We start from the raw sequence: 13040 nt of genomic DNA on the forward strand, positions 1-13040 counted from the left end.
AAATCCTACAGGAGCCAGTCAGGCGGTACTGGCAACGGCCACGCTCAAAATGGTGCATCTCATGTGCCACCCGCGCAAGAACCAGTCCAGGGGCACTGGCAACGATCTTACTTGGCTTGCCGGGTCTTCTCACGCACAGCCCATTTCCAAAGGTCTCGGTCCGTAGTCATCGCCTCGGTGAGGCCCAATGTACGAAGGTCTTGTCTCACCACCTCAGCCCAGGTCTTCCTGGGCCTACCTCTTCCACGGGTTCCCTCAACTGTTAGGGTGTGGCACTTTGAAGTAAATCTAAAAATCTGAAAAAATAAACAGCATGAAAGTAATTGAATGTTTTTTTTTCTCTCTCTTTTTAGAACCTTACGCCAGTATATTTGGAATATTGACTCCCAGTAAAGCAAGATATTTTATAAGTTTAATGATTAACTGTCTTGGTACGAAAGAAAGAATCTATAGTTTGGGACGCCCAGAACTATTTCTTTTGGTCCCTGCCCGTAATTACAAAGTAAGTGAGTTCAAATCAGTGTCATCATTTTAATGTTATGTGAACTCTTCTCCTTAATCTGGGAATTAGGATCAGTCCCACAGTTTATATTTTGAAGATTACTATATTTGATGGCATATAACAAATTTTTTTCTAAAAAAAAAAAGTCATTCTAGGCCCTACATGCAAAGCTGGGCCTATATTATGTGCTTTCGTTTATTAAAAACACTTTTTTTCTGAATATGCACTGTTGAAATTGGGTGTGCATCTAGTATGTTCATGCATCTTTCATGCTATCAAATATGATATACTTTAAGATTGAGCAGTTGCAAAAATATGATAATTGAAATTATATAGGATGTCAATCAGACAGTTAATGTTGGCTGTGGTTGATATATACATGTATGTGCAGACCTGAACAAAAGTTTCTTATTTCTTTACTGTCCACAAGGGGCTACACACAGAGGGGACAAACAAGGACAGACAAACGGATTAAGTCGATTATATCGACCCCAGTGCGTAACTGGTACTTATTTAATCGACCCCGAAAGGATAAAAGGCAAAGTCGACCTCAGCAGAATTTGAACTCAGAACGTAGCGGCAGACGAAATACCGCAGAGCATTTCGCCCGGCGTGCTAACGATTCTGCCAACTTGCCGCCTTCATCTGAACAAAAGTTTCTGAGGAAGACTGGCAGTTGCTCATGGCCGATGTATGCAAGTTACTCCTCTCCACATCACAGATGTTTATCCAAGTAAAAGGTTTTATCAGCTTGGACTGATTCAACTTGGCATCCAGTTTGATGCAACACTCACATGTTCGTCGGTCAGAATGATGAGGATGACTGATGACTTGTGCGGTGACTTTGTTTAAAGGGTAAAAGAGTTGTGCTCTACCAACCGCACTCTCTTGTCCACGACCATCTTCAGTCCTGTGGCAGACCAAGTCAAGATGACTGGGGATGGACGTGGATGCAGCAGATGACCAAGATATCCTATTTGTCTCATCTTGCTGCAGCTACCTTCTTCTCCATAGAACCATGAAAGTTTTTATTCTGCTGAGTCCGTCGGATCCAGAGCCAAGTTCTAACAAACGAAGAGTTACGTCCCTTTAGGTACCCTTCCCCGGTTTAGTCCACCAATTGAAGCAGTTTCCCAGGTAGTGATCATTGTTGCAAGCGTATAGCTACTTGGAATCACAGGTGAGAGCTATACGCCAGTTGGAGACCAAAGCAGATGAACCACTATAACCCTGAGAGAATGAAAGGCCAAGTTGACGTCTGTGGGATTTGAGCTGTGAGTGCAGAGACTAAGAACAAATACTGCAAACCATTTGATCCAATATTCTAATGACTCCGTTATTTTACTACTTTAATAAAAATTACAATAGGATTAATGTAGGTTCTGCCTTGAACCTATATGCTAATGAAGCCAAAGCTTATTTGGATTTTCCAGGTGTTTAGGCTGTGAGTACAAAGACTTCCCTCCTAAGCGGAAATGCTAGTTATCACAGGATTAATTCACCCATAATTGCCACTGGCATTCATTTTCATCGGGGTGAAGCAATTTGAAATTAATTGCCTTACTCAAGGACACAACACACTGCATGGTGTGAGTATTGAACTCACAACCTAACAGTCACGAACTCAACACTCTAACCACTTAGTTACTTAATCCAGGTTCAGGAAATGAAAACATAAAAAAGGGGGAACAAGAAAATTATATTTCTGGACAACTAGATTAATCATTGAATTGAAATGAAGAAAGAAGTTAAAGAAACAGTTACAGACGTAATGAATTCTGAATCATTTGATTCTGATAAAGTATTTGGATATTTTGTCATTTCTTTGTAAAAAGATGTGATTTAATTAGTCATGATCCTGGATATATATATGCTTTACTTGTTACCAACATTATACAAGAACTTTCTTACATCTTTTATAACATGTGAATTTTTGTGCAACGATTAGTGTTTTGTTATGGCTTAATTGTTTTATCAAATTTTTATCGAAATGCATTGCCAGTTTTTCACTTAATTTCGAAAATATCAAAGAATTTAGTAAAATGATTTTATTATTAAATTTGGAACGTAAATTAATATGAAGTATTAATAGAAGGTTTTAATTTAGATCACTTTAAACAAGAAGTTTATATGAGAGAACCAAGGGTGGTCACAGGTGGGTTGGTAACAAAAGGATTAAGTATTCTTTAATTTCTTTTCAATGTTTTTTTTTCCTTGTTTTCCTTTCAGTCGCTGAACATGAAGTTTCCCAATACAAATTACCTTTTCTACAGAAAAACAAGTTCTGTTTTAAATTTATTTTTTGACATTGAATTGCTGATGGAGGTAAGATAAATATTAGTGATAATTCATAACACTATTGATCATATTCATGATTTGTCATTTAAGTTGTTTGTTTTTGTTTGGTTATTGTTGTTGTTGAGCCCCTGGGTAAGCCATGATTGAGAAGACCTATGATCGAAAAGGTGATACAGCTATGGCCATCTTGTTTGCTTTCTTTCAGTGGCATGAACCTTCTATTCTTACTGGGCACTGCATAAGTTTGTTTGGAGATAAACTAAAGAATACCTAACCGTTTTGATGCCAATCTGCCTGTGACCACCCCTGGAATCTATCATATGCACTTCTTGTTTAAAGTGATTTAAATTAAAACCTTCCATCAATACTTCATAATAATTTATATTCACCATGTAAAAAGCACCCATGCTGGTACCATGTACAAGGCACTTGTGCTGGCACCACTTAAAAAACACTTGTGTTGGCATCATGTGGAAAGTACCCATGCAGGCACCACATAAAAAGCACCTGTGCAGGCACCACTTAAAATGCACCCAGTATACTCTGCAAAGTGGTTGGCATTAGGAAGGGCATCCAACTCTAGAAACCATGCCTTGACAGACAGTTGAAGCCTGATGCAGCTCTCTGGCTTACTAGCTCCTGTCAAACCATTCAAACTATGACAGCATGGATGAAAGACATTAAATGATGTTGATGATGGCAGCAGCACCACTGCCACCATCATCGTAGAGTGTGATTTTGTTGACTAATTCCAGTTAGCTGTTTTCATTTCCCCCATATTCGTATATTGTATGATTTTTCTGCTATTTGCTATTTCAATTATATTATCAACACCATCACTTGGACATTAGCCCCACTGAATTCCTTCATAGTATCTCTGTAGGGATTATCTCATAGTAAAGTACAAACTACACCACACTACGATTCTGTTGCACCCCATTTTACTGGACTTAGCGGAATGGATTTCTCTGCTGCTCATAACTGGAACAACTAACTTGTTTACTTTCAGTTTGTGTCTCTAAGAGTGTGTTGCCAACTCCTGTTAAACCGAGAGTGTAGTGGGTGATTTTTACATGCCACTGACATGGGAGCCAGTCAGGGGACACTGGCAACAGCAATAAAAATATAGTTTCCTCAGATCAGTTAACTGCCATCACATAAATAGGCAATTGGATGGTCGACTACCATCATATATATAGATATTTTGGAACAGTTTTTAATGAAATCATTAGCATTAATATAGAAGAAATCTTTATGTCAAACCATGCTACATTTAAAATTGTTGATAAACAGACTAATTAATCTGCAACACAGACCTCTAAAATGGTGATATAAATTTAAAAGATTTTTCTGAAAAATTTGTTTTCAGTTAAAAGTTTCTGATGTGTTTCCACATTTTGCTGTCCCCAGAAAGTTCCAAGTTGTAAGTATCCACCATATCATTTATTCTTTAATTCTGAAACTAGAATACCTGCATTTATGTGTGTGTGTGTGTTGTGAGAGAGAGAGTGTGTGTGTGTTGTGAGAGAGAGAGTGTGTGTGTTTTGGTGAACTTAGACATGGAATAAACAAGTGGAATGCTTTCATTGTTAGTTCTCTTGATTAAGGCATGAATATCATAACCTCCTCCCTTTGTTAAATCTCAAGTTTCTTATCTATATAAGATTTAATTATTAATTTTCATTATAGTAACATGGTTTCAAATATGGGGGATGAGCGTTGTTGATGAGATGAAACCCATCCTTCAACTGGTACAGAAGAATGAAAGGTGAAGTTGGCCTTGGTGGAATTTAAACTCAAGGTGTAAAGATACGCAACTGAACACCACAAGGCATTTTGTCTGCCACTCTACTGGTTCTATCAATCTGCTACCCTTATGTTAGAATTAATTATTACCAATTAGAAGTATTGTTCATAATGGATAAAGAAATTTGAGGGTTAAAAGTCCTAGTGAGAGAGAGAGAGAGAGAGAGCATGAGATAAACAATTACATTTAAAATTTAAAATCCAATGGGCTTTAGTGTGGTTAAAGTCCTACACTCTCTATGAATTCAGGTGTACTTCAAGGCTCAGTTACTTTTCCCCTCATTAACCCTTTCGTTACTGTATTTATTTTGAGATGCTCTGTGTTTCTTTCAATTACTTTAAATATAACAAAGAATTTAGTAAAATAACTTAGTTATCATTTAGCTAGTGTTAGGAACATAAATTGTGACTTAGGTTTGGTGGAAGATTTTAATTCAAAACTTATGAAAGTATGACATTTGTACTCAGAGCCAGAGCCGGTTTCAGCCGGGTTGGTAACGAAAGGGTTAAATGAATGAACTTGCTGTCATAGTCCACACACTCATACAGCTTCAACAGCTTTTGCCCAGCCTGTATGTTTCCATAAACAAACAAATTAAAACATCCAGCAAGAAATTTAATTTCGTACAACCAAACACCAAACACTGCACATTTCAAGGAAACATTCCCAAAACAACTAAACTGATCACACTAGCATTTACAAATTCTAAACTTTAATGTCACTCTTTTTAAAATGTTAAACATTATAGTCCTAGGTGACATTTACTGACTTCTGCACATATTTTACTTAACAATAATTACATCACAAAGGCTGCATTTCTTTTCAATATTAGAAAATATCTTCTCCTCAAACTCTTATCACATCTATATTAAAAAACCAGATGCAGACCATGGCTTTGTGGTAAAAAGCTGGCTTTTACAACTATGTAGTTTTGGGCTCAATCCCTCTGTATGGCACCTTGGACAAGTATCTTCTACTATAGCCTTCGGTCAACCAATGCCTTGTGATCGAATTTGGTAGAAGGAAACTGAAAGAATTCTGTTCTGTGTATATATTTTTAATTTTGTGTGTTTGTGTTGATAACTAAGAAAATGTACAAGCCTGTATTTTATATTCTTATGGTTTAATATTTAATGTATATATATCAAAAGGATGTGTTATAATACTATTCCACATATACAAAACAGCCATACCAACAATCCAACATACCTCCATCATCAGCTACCCCAACCCAGTTCACTCTGTAAAGTGTTGGCATTAGAAAGGGCAACCAGCTGTAGAAACCATGCCAAAACAGGCAGTGGAGCTTGGTGCAGTCATCTGGCTAGCGCCTGTCAAGCCATACAACCCATGCCAGCATGGAAGATGGATGTTAAATGATGATGATATGTGTATGTGTGTGCGCACGTGTGTGTATGTATGTGTGTGCATGTCTGTTTGTGTGTACACTTGTCTTGACATAACCTGTTAGTTGTAAATGAGCATCACTGTCGTACAAGCAGTGTTGTTCATTTCCAGTCTTCTGTGAAAAACATGTCTTGCCATGGGGAAATATTATTTTGCTTGGAAAGAGATGAGGCATTGGTGATAGGAAGGGCAATCAGCTGTAGAAAGTCTGCCTCAACAAATTCCACTTGACCCATGAAAGCATGGAAAAGTGAACTTTAACACGTTAACCACCATAGTCTGTTCATGGACCTTACTGGTGATACCATGTGTTCCCATTTACACTGTATACTGTTTAATTACAGGGAATTGTAATTTTTTTTGCATTTTCACAATATTTCATAATTAAACTTTAATATTTAGCACTCATGTTATTTCAAATATTCTCAAAACCATATCAAAGATACAGAATGAAATCTTTTTCAAATTATGAAAATATCCCACTGGTGGTGCATATGGCAGTTGTGTGAAGTTTGCGATGAACCACTCGACAATGATGTTGATGATGATGATTATAAACAGGATTTCTATGTCATTTTTTGTTTCATCTATTATTGCTTTCAGTAATTAAGCCTTTTTCTTCTTTTCTTTTTTTTTCTTTTGGTTAGCCATCAAATTCATTTGTATCTGTGAATAAAGATTCAATATATTTTATTAAAATCGTCCCTAAACAAATAAGAGATGCAATATCTGATTCTGAAGCTTACGCAAAGTTTCTCACCTTTTTGAACCAAGTTCTTCAGAAGCGATCCAGTCGGTTGATACCCAAAATGGAGTGAGTGAATTTGATTTTATCTCTTTATCATAATTTTGTGTGTTTGTGTTGATAACTAATAAAATGTACAAGCCTGTATTTCATATTCTTATGATTTAATATTTAATGTATGACATCTGTAAATTACAAGTTTATAATTTCTATTCTTCATATTACAGGTACAGGTATGGCTGTATGTTTAAGAAGCTTGCTTCCTAACAATGCAGTCTGGGGTTTAATCCCACTGTGTAGCACCTTGGGCAAGTGTTTTCTATATAACCCTGACTGACCAATGCCTTGTAAGTGGATTTGTGCATATGTGTATTTCTATATATATATATATATATATATCAACCCATGCTAGCATGGAAAGCAGACGTTAAACGACGATGATGATGATGGTGATACAACAGGCTTCTCTTGGTTTCTTTCTACCAAATTCACTCACAAGGCTTTGGTCGGCCTGGGGCTATAGTAGAAGACCCTTGCTCAAGGTGCCACACAGGGGGACCGAACCTGAAACCATGTGGTTGGGACGCAAGTTTCTTACCACACATGCATCTATAATATAAAAAAAAGAAAAAATTTCACATTTCATTTAAAGTATGATATGTTAGATGTAAAAGATAAATTAATATACTTTGTTAACCTAATTTATTTGTCAGTTATTGATATTTTGTATATGTTTTGTATAGTTCTTTTATTGTAGGTTTGTTAGTTTTTTTTCTCTTTTACTGCTAGCTGTGTGTTGACAGCTTTTATTTTACAGCCTTTCATTTCCATGTTTCTATCGCTTCCAGCTTCATTGTTTTGTGCTGTTATCTCTTTATTTGTTTGATTTTATGTTTTCGTTTGTCATATTTGCTTCACACTCTAACACACTTACCCCTCCACCCATCTTCTCTATTCCTCTATCCTATTTATTTCTTTCTCTCTCTCTCTCTCTCTCTCTCTCATATTCACCTTGTACCTTGACCTCACATCTCTCCCTTCCTCTCTCAGCTGGAGTATATTCACGTCTTCTGCAAGATGCATTGTTCTGTCCTTCTATCATATTTTCTCTTCCATCAATCCAGTGGAAGGGAATCTTGCCTTGCAAGTACTTGGTAACCTCACCAGTGCTGGTACCATGAAAAAAAATCACCCAGTCCACTCTGTGATGTGGTTGGCATTAGGTAGAGCATCCAGTTGTAGAAACCATGGCAAAACAGACTTTGGAACTTCGTGCAATCTTCCGGTTTCTTGGTTCCTGTTGAACCATCCGACTTATGCCAACATGGAAAAGGGGATGTTAAGTAAAGATGAGGATGATGATGATGATGATGATACTGTTTTCATTATTCAATGAAGAAAGGAAGAGGTGCAACAAGAGGAGGAGGAGGGAAAGTGTCCTTGACCATAACAGTCTTTCTCAGACTGCAGAGGTTGGTTTAGTTGAAGTGTAGCTCGAAGTTCTGTTGTGAGGGTGCATAGCTAAGTGGTTAGGATATTCAGCTCGAGATTGTAAGTTTGTGAGTTCAATACCTGGCTGTGCGTTGTGTCCTTAGGCAAGACACTTTATTTTGTGTTTCTCCAATCCGCTCAGCAAAAGTGAATAGTACCTGTGTTTCAAAGGGCCATCCTTGTCACATTCTATATCACGCTGAGAACTACATTAAAGGTACACCTGGTGGTGGTGATGGTGGTGGTGGTGGCAGCAGCGAGGAGGAGGAGAGGATAATGATGATGATGATTATATTGATTAGCATTAGCAGAATTTATTTCCAGAGCAGTGAAATGCCACTGTGAATGGCACCCTACTTTTGGACAATATTTCCAGTATTAAGTTTAGTAATTTGGTGGAGGCATGTGGTCCCATAGCTAGGGGGTATGAGTTCAATTCCTGGAATGGAGGGTGCATTGTGTCCTTGAGCAAGACACTTCATTTAACTTTGCTGTTGTCTACTCCATTATAAATGAGTACCAGGTGGTTTGCTGGTGCAGCTTTCTCTCCCCACCTTCCAGCCATGACATCCTGGATGACTTATTGGAACCCAGAGAGATCTACTTGCAACTAAATAAGCACCTAAGAGATTTTTAATTTATAATATGTTGCCAAGTCATATTCAAACATGAGTGACAGCTGGCTGCAAAAAGCTTAATGACTTAACGATTTAACTAATTAGCTGCTTGACACCACTACACGTTGATGTTTAATTATGTTAGGTGCGAAATAAAAAAAAAACTATCTTTTTTTAAAAACAATATATATTGATAGGTGCAGGCACAGCTGTGTGGTAACAAGTTTGCTACCCAACCACATGGTTTTCGGTTCAATCCCACTGTGTGGCACCTTGGGCAAATGTCTGTCACATATTTTTGTATAAGATTTATCACTAGTTAGTCTAAAACAATTTTCACCATGTTTAGCTTATGTTTTCATTGACTTTGGTAACTGGTGTCATCTAATTTTAATATTTTGGGCAAATGGTAGTGATGGTAGTCATTGCTTAGTATTTTATTGTATAGTTCATCTTTTTTGTTTTTAGAAGCTGGTTGCCAGGATCTGGAGTTCATTTAATACGGATGGGATACACTATGATGCATTTGATAGGAGAAGTGTCTCCAGAGCAATACTTAGAACTTTACTTGGTATGTATTGTATTGTAGTTTCCGGCTCGGGATTTCGGGAATCACCACTAACACAGGCTTATGCTTATTGTCCGAACCCCATATACTGCTTTAATATTCCTTGCACTTTTGTTGTGTTGTTGCCTTTATTGAACTCATAAAGCAAAATATGCTCCTTTGTCACTACCATTATAGCTTTGAAAAAATAATTTAAAATCGAACTGCACTCTTCAGAACTTGCACTAAGAATAAATACATGGTAAAATTGCTACCTGCTTTTATAGTAAGTTGATGTAGGTAGTTTATCCCACCCACCTCCGACTTTTAGTTCATGCAAATGAAAAAAAAACACATTATTTATGGGATAATCCAATAGGTCAAATTCCTATCTGTTTTGGTTATATTGGTATACATTAAATAGATTTGCAATCTGACTTAAGTTTAATCCTAACTTCTAAGTATATTTCCTCTTTGCACGATTTTTGTTCTCTGTTATATACTTTATAGCAGACATGTGATGGTGATGGTGGCAGTGGCGATGGCTGCTCCTTTTTAGTTGCTGATTTAGGGGTAGAAACCCATTGCTTCTGGCATTTATCCAAAAGACATGCCGATATCTTAAGAAAAACATAATTTTGTTATATTTTCAGGAATTACAGAAGTGGCCAGAGTTTCCAGAATCAAGCCTGCAAGCAATTCTAGTACATGCAACTCCAGAGAAAGAAGCGGCAAATGAAGAGTCCGTTTGAACATAATATAATGACTGCCTTTACTATTGTGAAACTTCCCAGTATCAGCCTGGACATATGAACACATTGTTACAGTATGCCTGTCATGCTTCTTACTGTTTCCCCTTATATGACCTTCATTATAATTCTTATAAAACTTGAATCAAGCACAATGAAATTTGTTACAAAAGAAATATTGAAGTGGGTTTGTGGCTCAGATCTTCACATACATATGTGAAAATACGTACGTACGTGAAGACCTGTGCTACAAGCCCATTTATGTATGTATGTACGTATGTACATGCATGCTTCTTTCAACACGTTTCCACCTACCAAATCCACTCACAAGGTTTTGGTTGGCCCAGGGCTATAGTAGAAATCACTTGCTCAAGGACTGAACCCAAGCCCACATGGGTTTGGAAGCAAGCTTCTTAATCACAAAATTCTTACCTGTGTCTTTCTATGTCCTGTGTGAACAGTATGTTTCACAGTTCAGAGGTTCAACATGTGAAGGTGTAGAATAAAAGTACCTTACTTGAAAGCTATTTAGCTGACTGGCATCAGGAAGAGCCCCCTGGCTCTAGATTATTGCCTCAGAGAGTTTTCTCCTACTCATATCAGCATGGAAAAAAAAAAAAAAAACAATCATAACAATGATGATGAATATATTGAAGAATTTCAACTGTTCTTTGAGACTTATCAGTTGAAAAGTTTAGAGGATTATATTGTATAGTTCCCCAAATACATTTGATAAGAATGTTATGGATTTAAATCAATAAGTTATTTGCTGTTCTCATTACTTTTCTATACAAAAGGCTGTGATCCAATTCTCAACAGAGCATTTAGCATGGTTGTATTAATATTTGCAACATTTTAAGGTGGCGCGCTGGCAGAAACATTAGCATGCCGAGTGAAATGCTTAGCTGTATTTTGTCTGTCTTTGCGTTCTGAGGTCAACTTTGCCTTTCATCCTTTTGGGGTCGATAAATTAAGCACCAGTTGCGTACTGGGGTCGATCTAATCGACTTTCCCTCTCCCCCAAAATTTCGGGCCTTGTGCCTAGAGAAGAAAAGAATATTTGCAACATTTTATATTTGTTTTATTTTTTTATAACATGAATAAAAAGAATAAAAAAAGAAAAAGAAAATAGTCTTTATTTTGATTTGAAAAATATGACCAAAAGATGTAGTTATATTCTTTTTTTTTTTACTTGTTTCAGGCATTGGACTGTGGCCATGCTTGGGCACCCTCTTGAAGGGTTTAGTCAAAAGTACCATCTAACTGTTTGTAATGAGTCGGGCACATGACAAGCTACCAGCTGAGTCAGTGATGTGAATACCTTACTACAAAAGGAAATGTGGCCTCTGAAAAACCAGTGGTCAGACAAGGAGGTGGACAAATTCAGACCTGTGCTTATTCTCACGATGTGAAGGCCTTTTTTTTTTTTTTACAAGAAAGGAGGTAATGTGTCAGGGAGAAGTAAGGATGGTTTACATTGCTGCCCTGAAAAAAAAGTGATGTCTTGAAACACTGGTGAGGACATTTAAGTGAATCAGCCTTCAAAAGTTTCTTCCGAGGCTCTGGAATTATCCCATAAATTCTGGAAGATAACACTTTGAATCTACTACCAAATATGGAGCAGCTGGTAATTGCCATTTGTGAGACAAAATCATGGAAAGACTCGAGTGTTGACAGTTCCTTCATACAAAGAACTCTTTCTCCAGGCAATGGGGAGATTGTATGTTGTTCATGAATGAAATGCAATGCTGCATGGTACTGAGATGTTGGACACTGAATGGGGGAGAAAAGCAACATGCATTGTCTGCACACATAGACGTGGTGCAGATGAGCTGAGAGATAAAGTAGGTACAGGAACCAGTGGCTGTGTGCAAGAATCAACACTTGGATGGATAGGGAAGTGCTAGGATAGCTAAGTGGAAGTAAAATATGGAAGAGGAATATGTGGGCAGAATGGTAAAAGCTGACCTCATAAAAGAGATATAAGTGGCAACACTATTGAAAAGGATTTGTCCAATTCATGCAAGCATGGAAAAGCTAACCTAAAAATGATGATGATACTATTGTCACTCTTGTCTCATTTGACCATATTTTTGTCTCTCTTCTCCCTCACACTCCTACTGATTATCTCACTCTACTAAATTGCCATACATTGCAGAAAAATGTGTTACCGGCCATCTGCAATGCATGGATTAATTATCCTGTTCACGCTAGTGTATTAGCATTATCACATGTTTGAGAATAAAAAAAAACTTATTTCTGTATCTCTTTATATCTATATATATATATATATTATAGGTGCAGGAGTGGCCGACTAGAGCCTTGTGAGTAGATTTGGTAGACGGAAACTGAAAAGAAGCCTGTCATATATATATATATGTATGTGTGTTTGTCCCCCCACCATCACTTGACAACCGATGCTGGTGTGTTTACATCCCCGTAACTTAGCGGTTCGGCAAAAGAGACTGAAAGAATAAGTCCGGGGGTCGATTTGTTCGACTAAAGGCGGTGCTCCAGCATGGCCGCAGTCAAATGACTGAAACAAGTAAAAGAGTATATATATATTGTTGAAAGATTTAAAAGGCCAAACAATGCAAATAAATTTTTAAATGAGGTAGCGTAAACTAAAAGTAAGTTACCTGGTAATCTTTGGTCGTATATGTATCCAATATTTTGGGACATACAAGTCCCTTCTTCAGGGTTTGGATACATATATGACCAAAGATTACCAGGTAACTTACTTTTAGTTTACGCTACCTCATCTTAAAATCTATTTGCATTGTCTGGTCTTTTAAATCTTTCAACGTTATATTCCATATACAATGCTTCAAGCAAACTACAAAATCTTTATATATATATATATATATATATATATAT

General features: G+C 37.1%; 2 protein-coding genes across 5 annotated transcripts in view; one reads left to right on the forward strand and one right to left on the reverse strand.

Annotated features, from left to right (window-relative positions):
• The window catches only part of LOC106877158 (uncharacterized), a 16258-nt gene extending 4622 nt beyond the window's left edge, over positions 1–11636 (forward strand). Inside the window, exons 5-10 of one of the 2 annotated variants that reach the window (XM_014925970.2) lie at positions 354–502; positions 2732–2827; positions 4170–4223; positions 6662–6828; positions 9336–9438; positions 10068–11636. In XM_014925970.2, coding sequence (XP_014781456.1) covers positions 354–502; positions 2732–2827; positions 4170–4223; positions 6662–6828; positions 9336–9438; positions 10068–10166 — 668 coding nt within the window. In that variant the 3' untranslated portion in view covers positions 10167–11636. The remainder of the gene's footprint in view (positions 1–353; positions 503–2731; positions 2828–4169; positions 4224–6661; positions 6829–9335; positions 9439–10067) is intronic. The other variant, XM_014925971.2, reaches the window with a different exon arrangement.
• LOC106877171 (kinesin-like protein KIF16B) overlaps positions 1–13040 on the reverse strand; it is a 229232-nt gene that overhangs the window by 103869 nt on the left and 112323 nt on the right. The window lies entirely within an intron of this gene.

Source organism: Octopus bimaculoides, chromosome 11 (assembly GCF_001194135.2).
Source record: "Octopus bimaculoides isolate UCB-OBI-ISO-001 chromosome 11, ASM119413v2, whole genome shotgun sequence".
Taxonomy (NCBI): domain Eukaryota; kingdom Metazoa; phylum Mollusca; class Cephalopoda; order Octopoda; family Octopodidae; genus Octopus; species Octopus bimaculoides.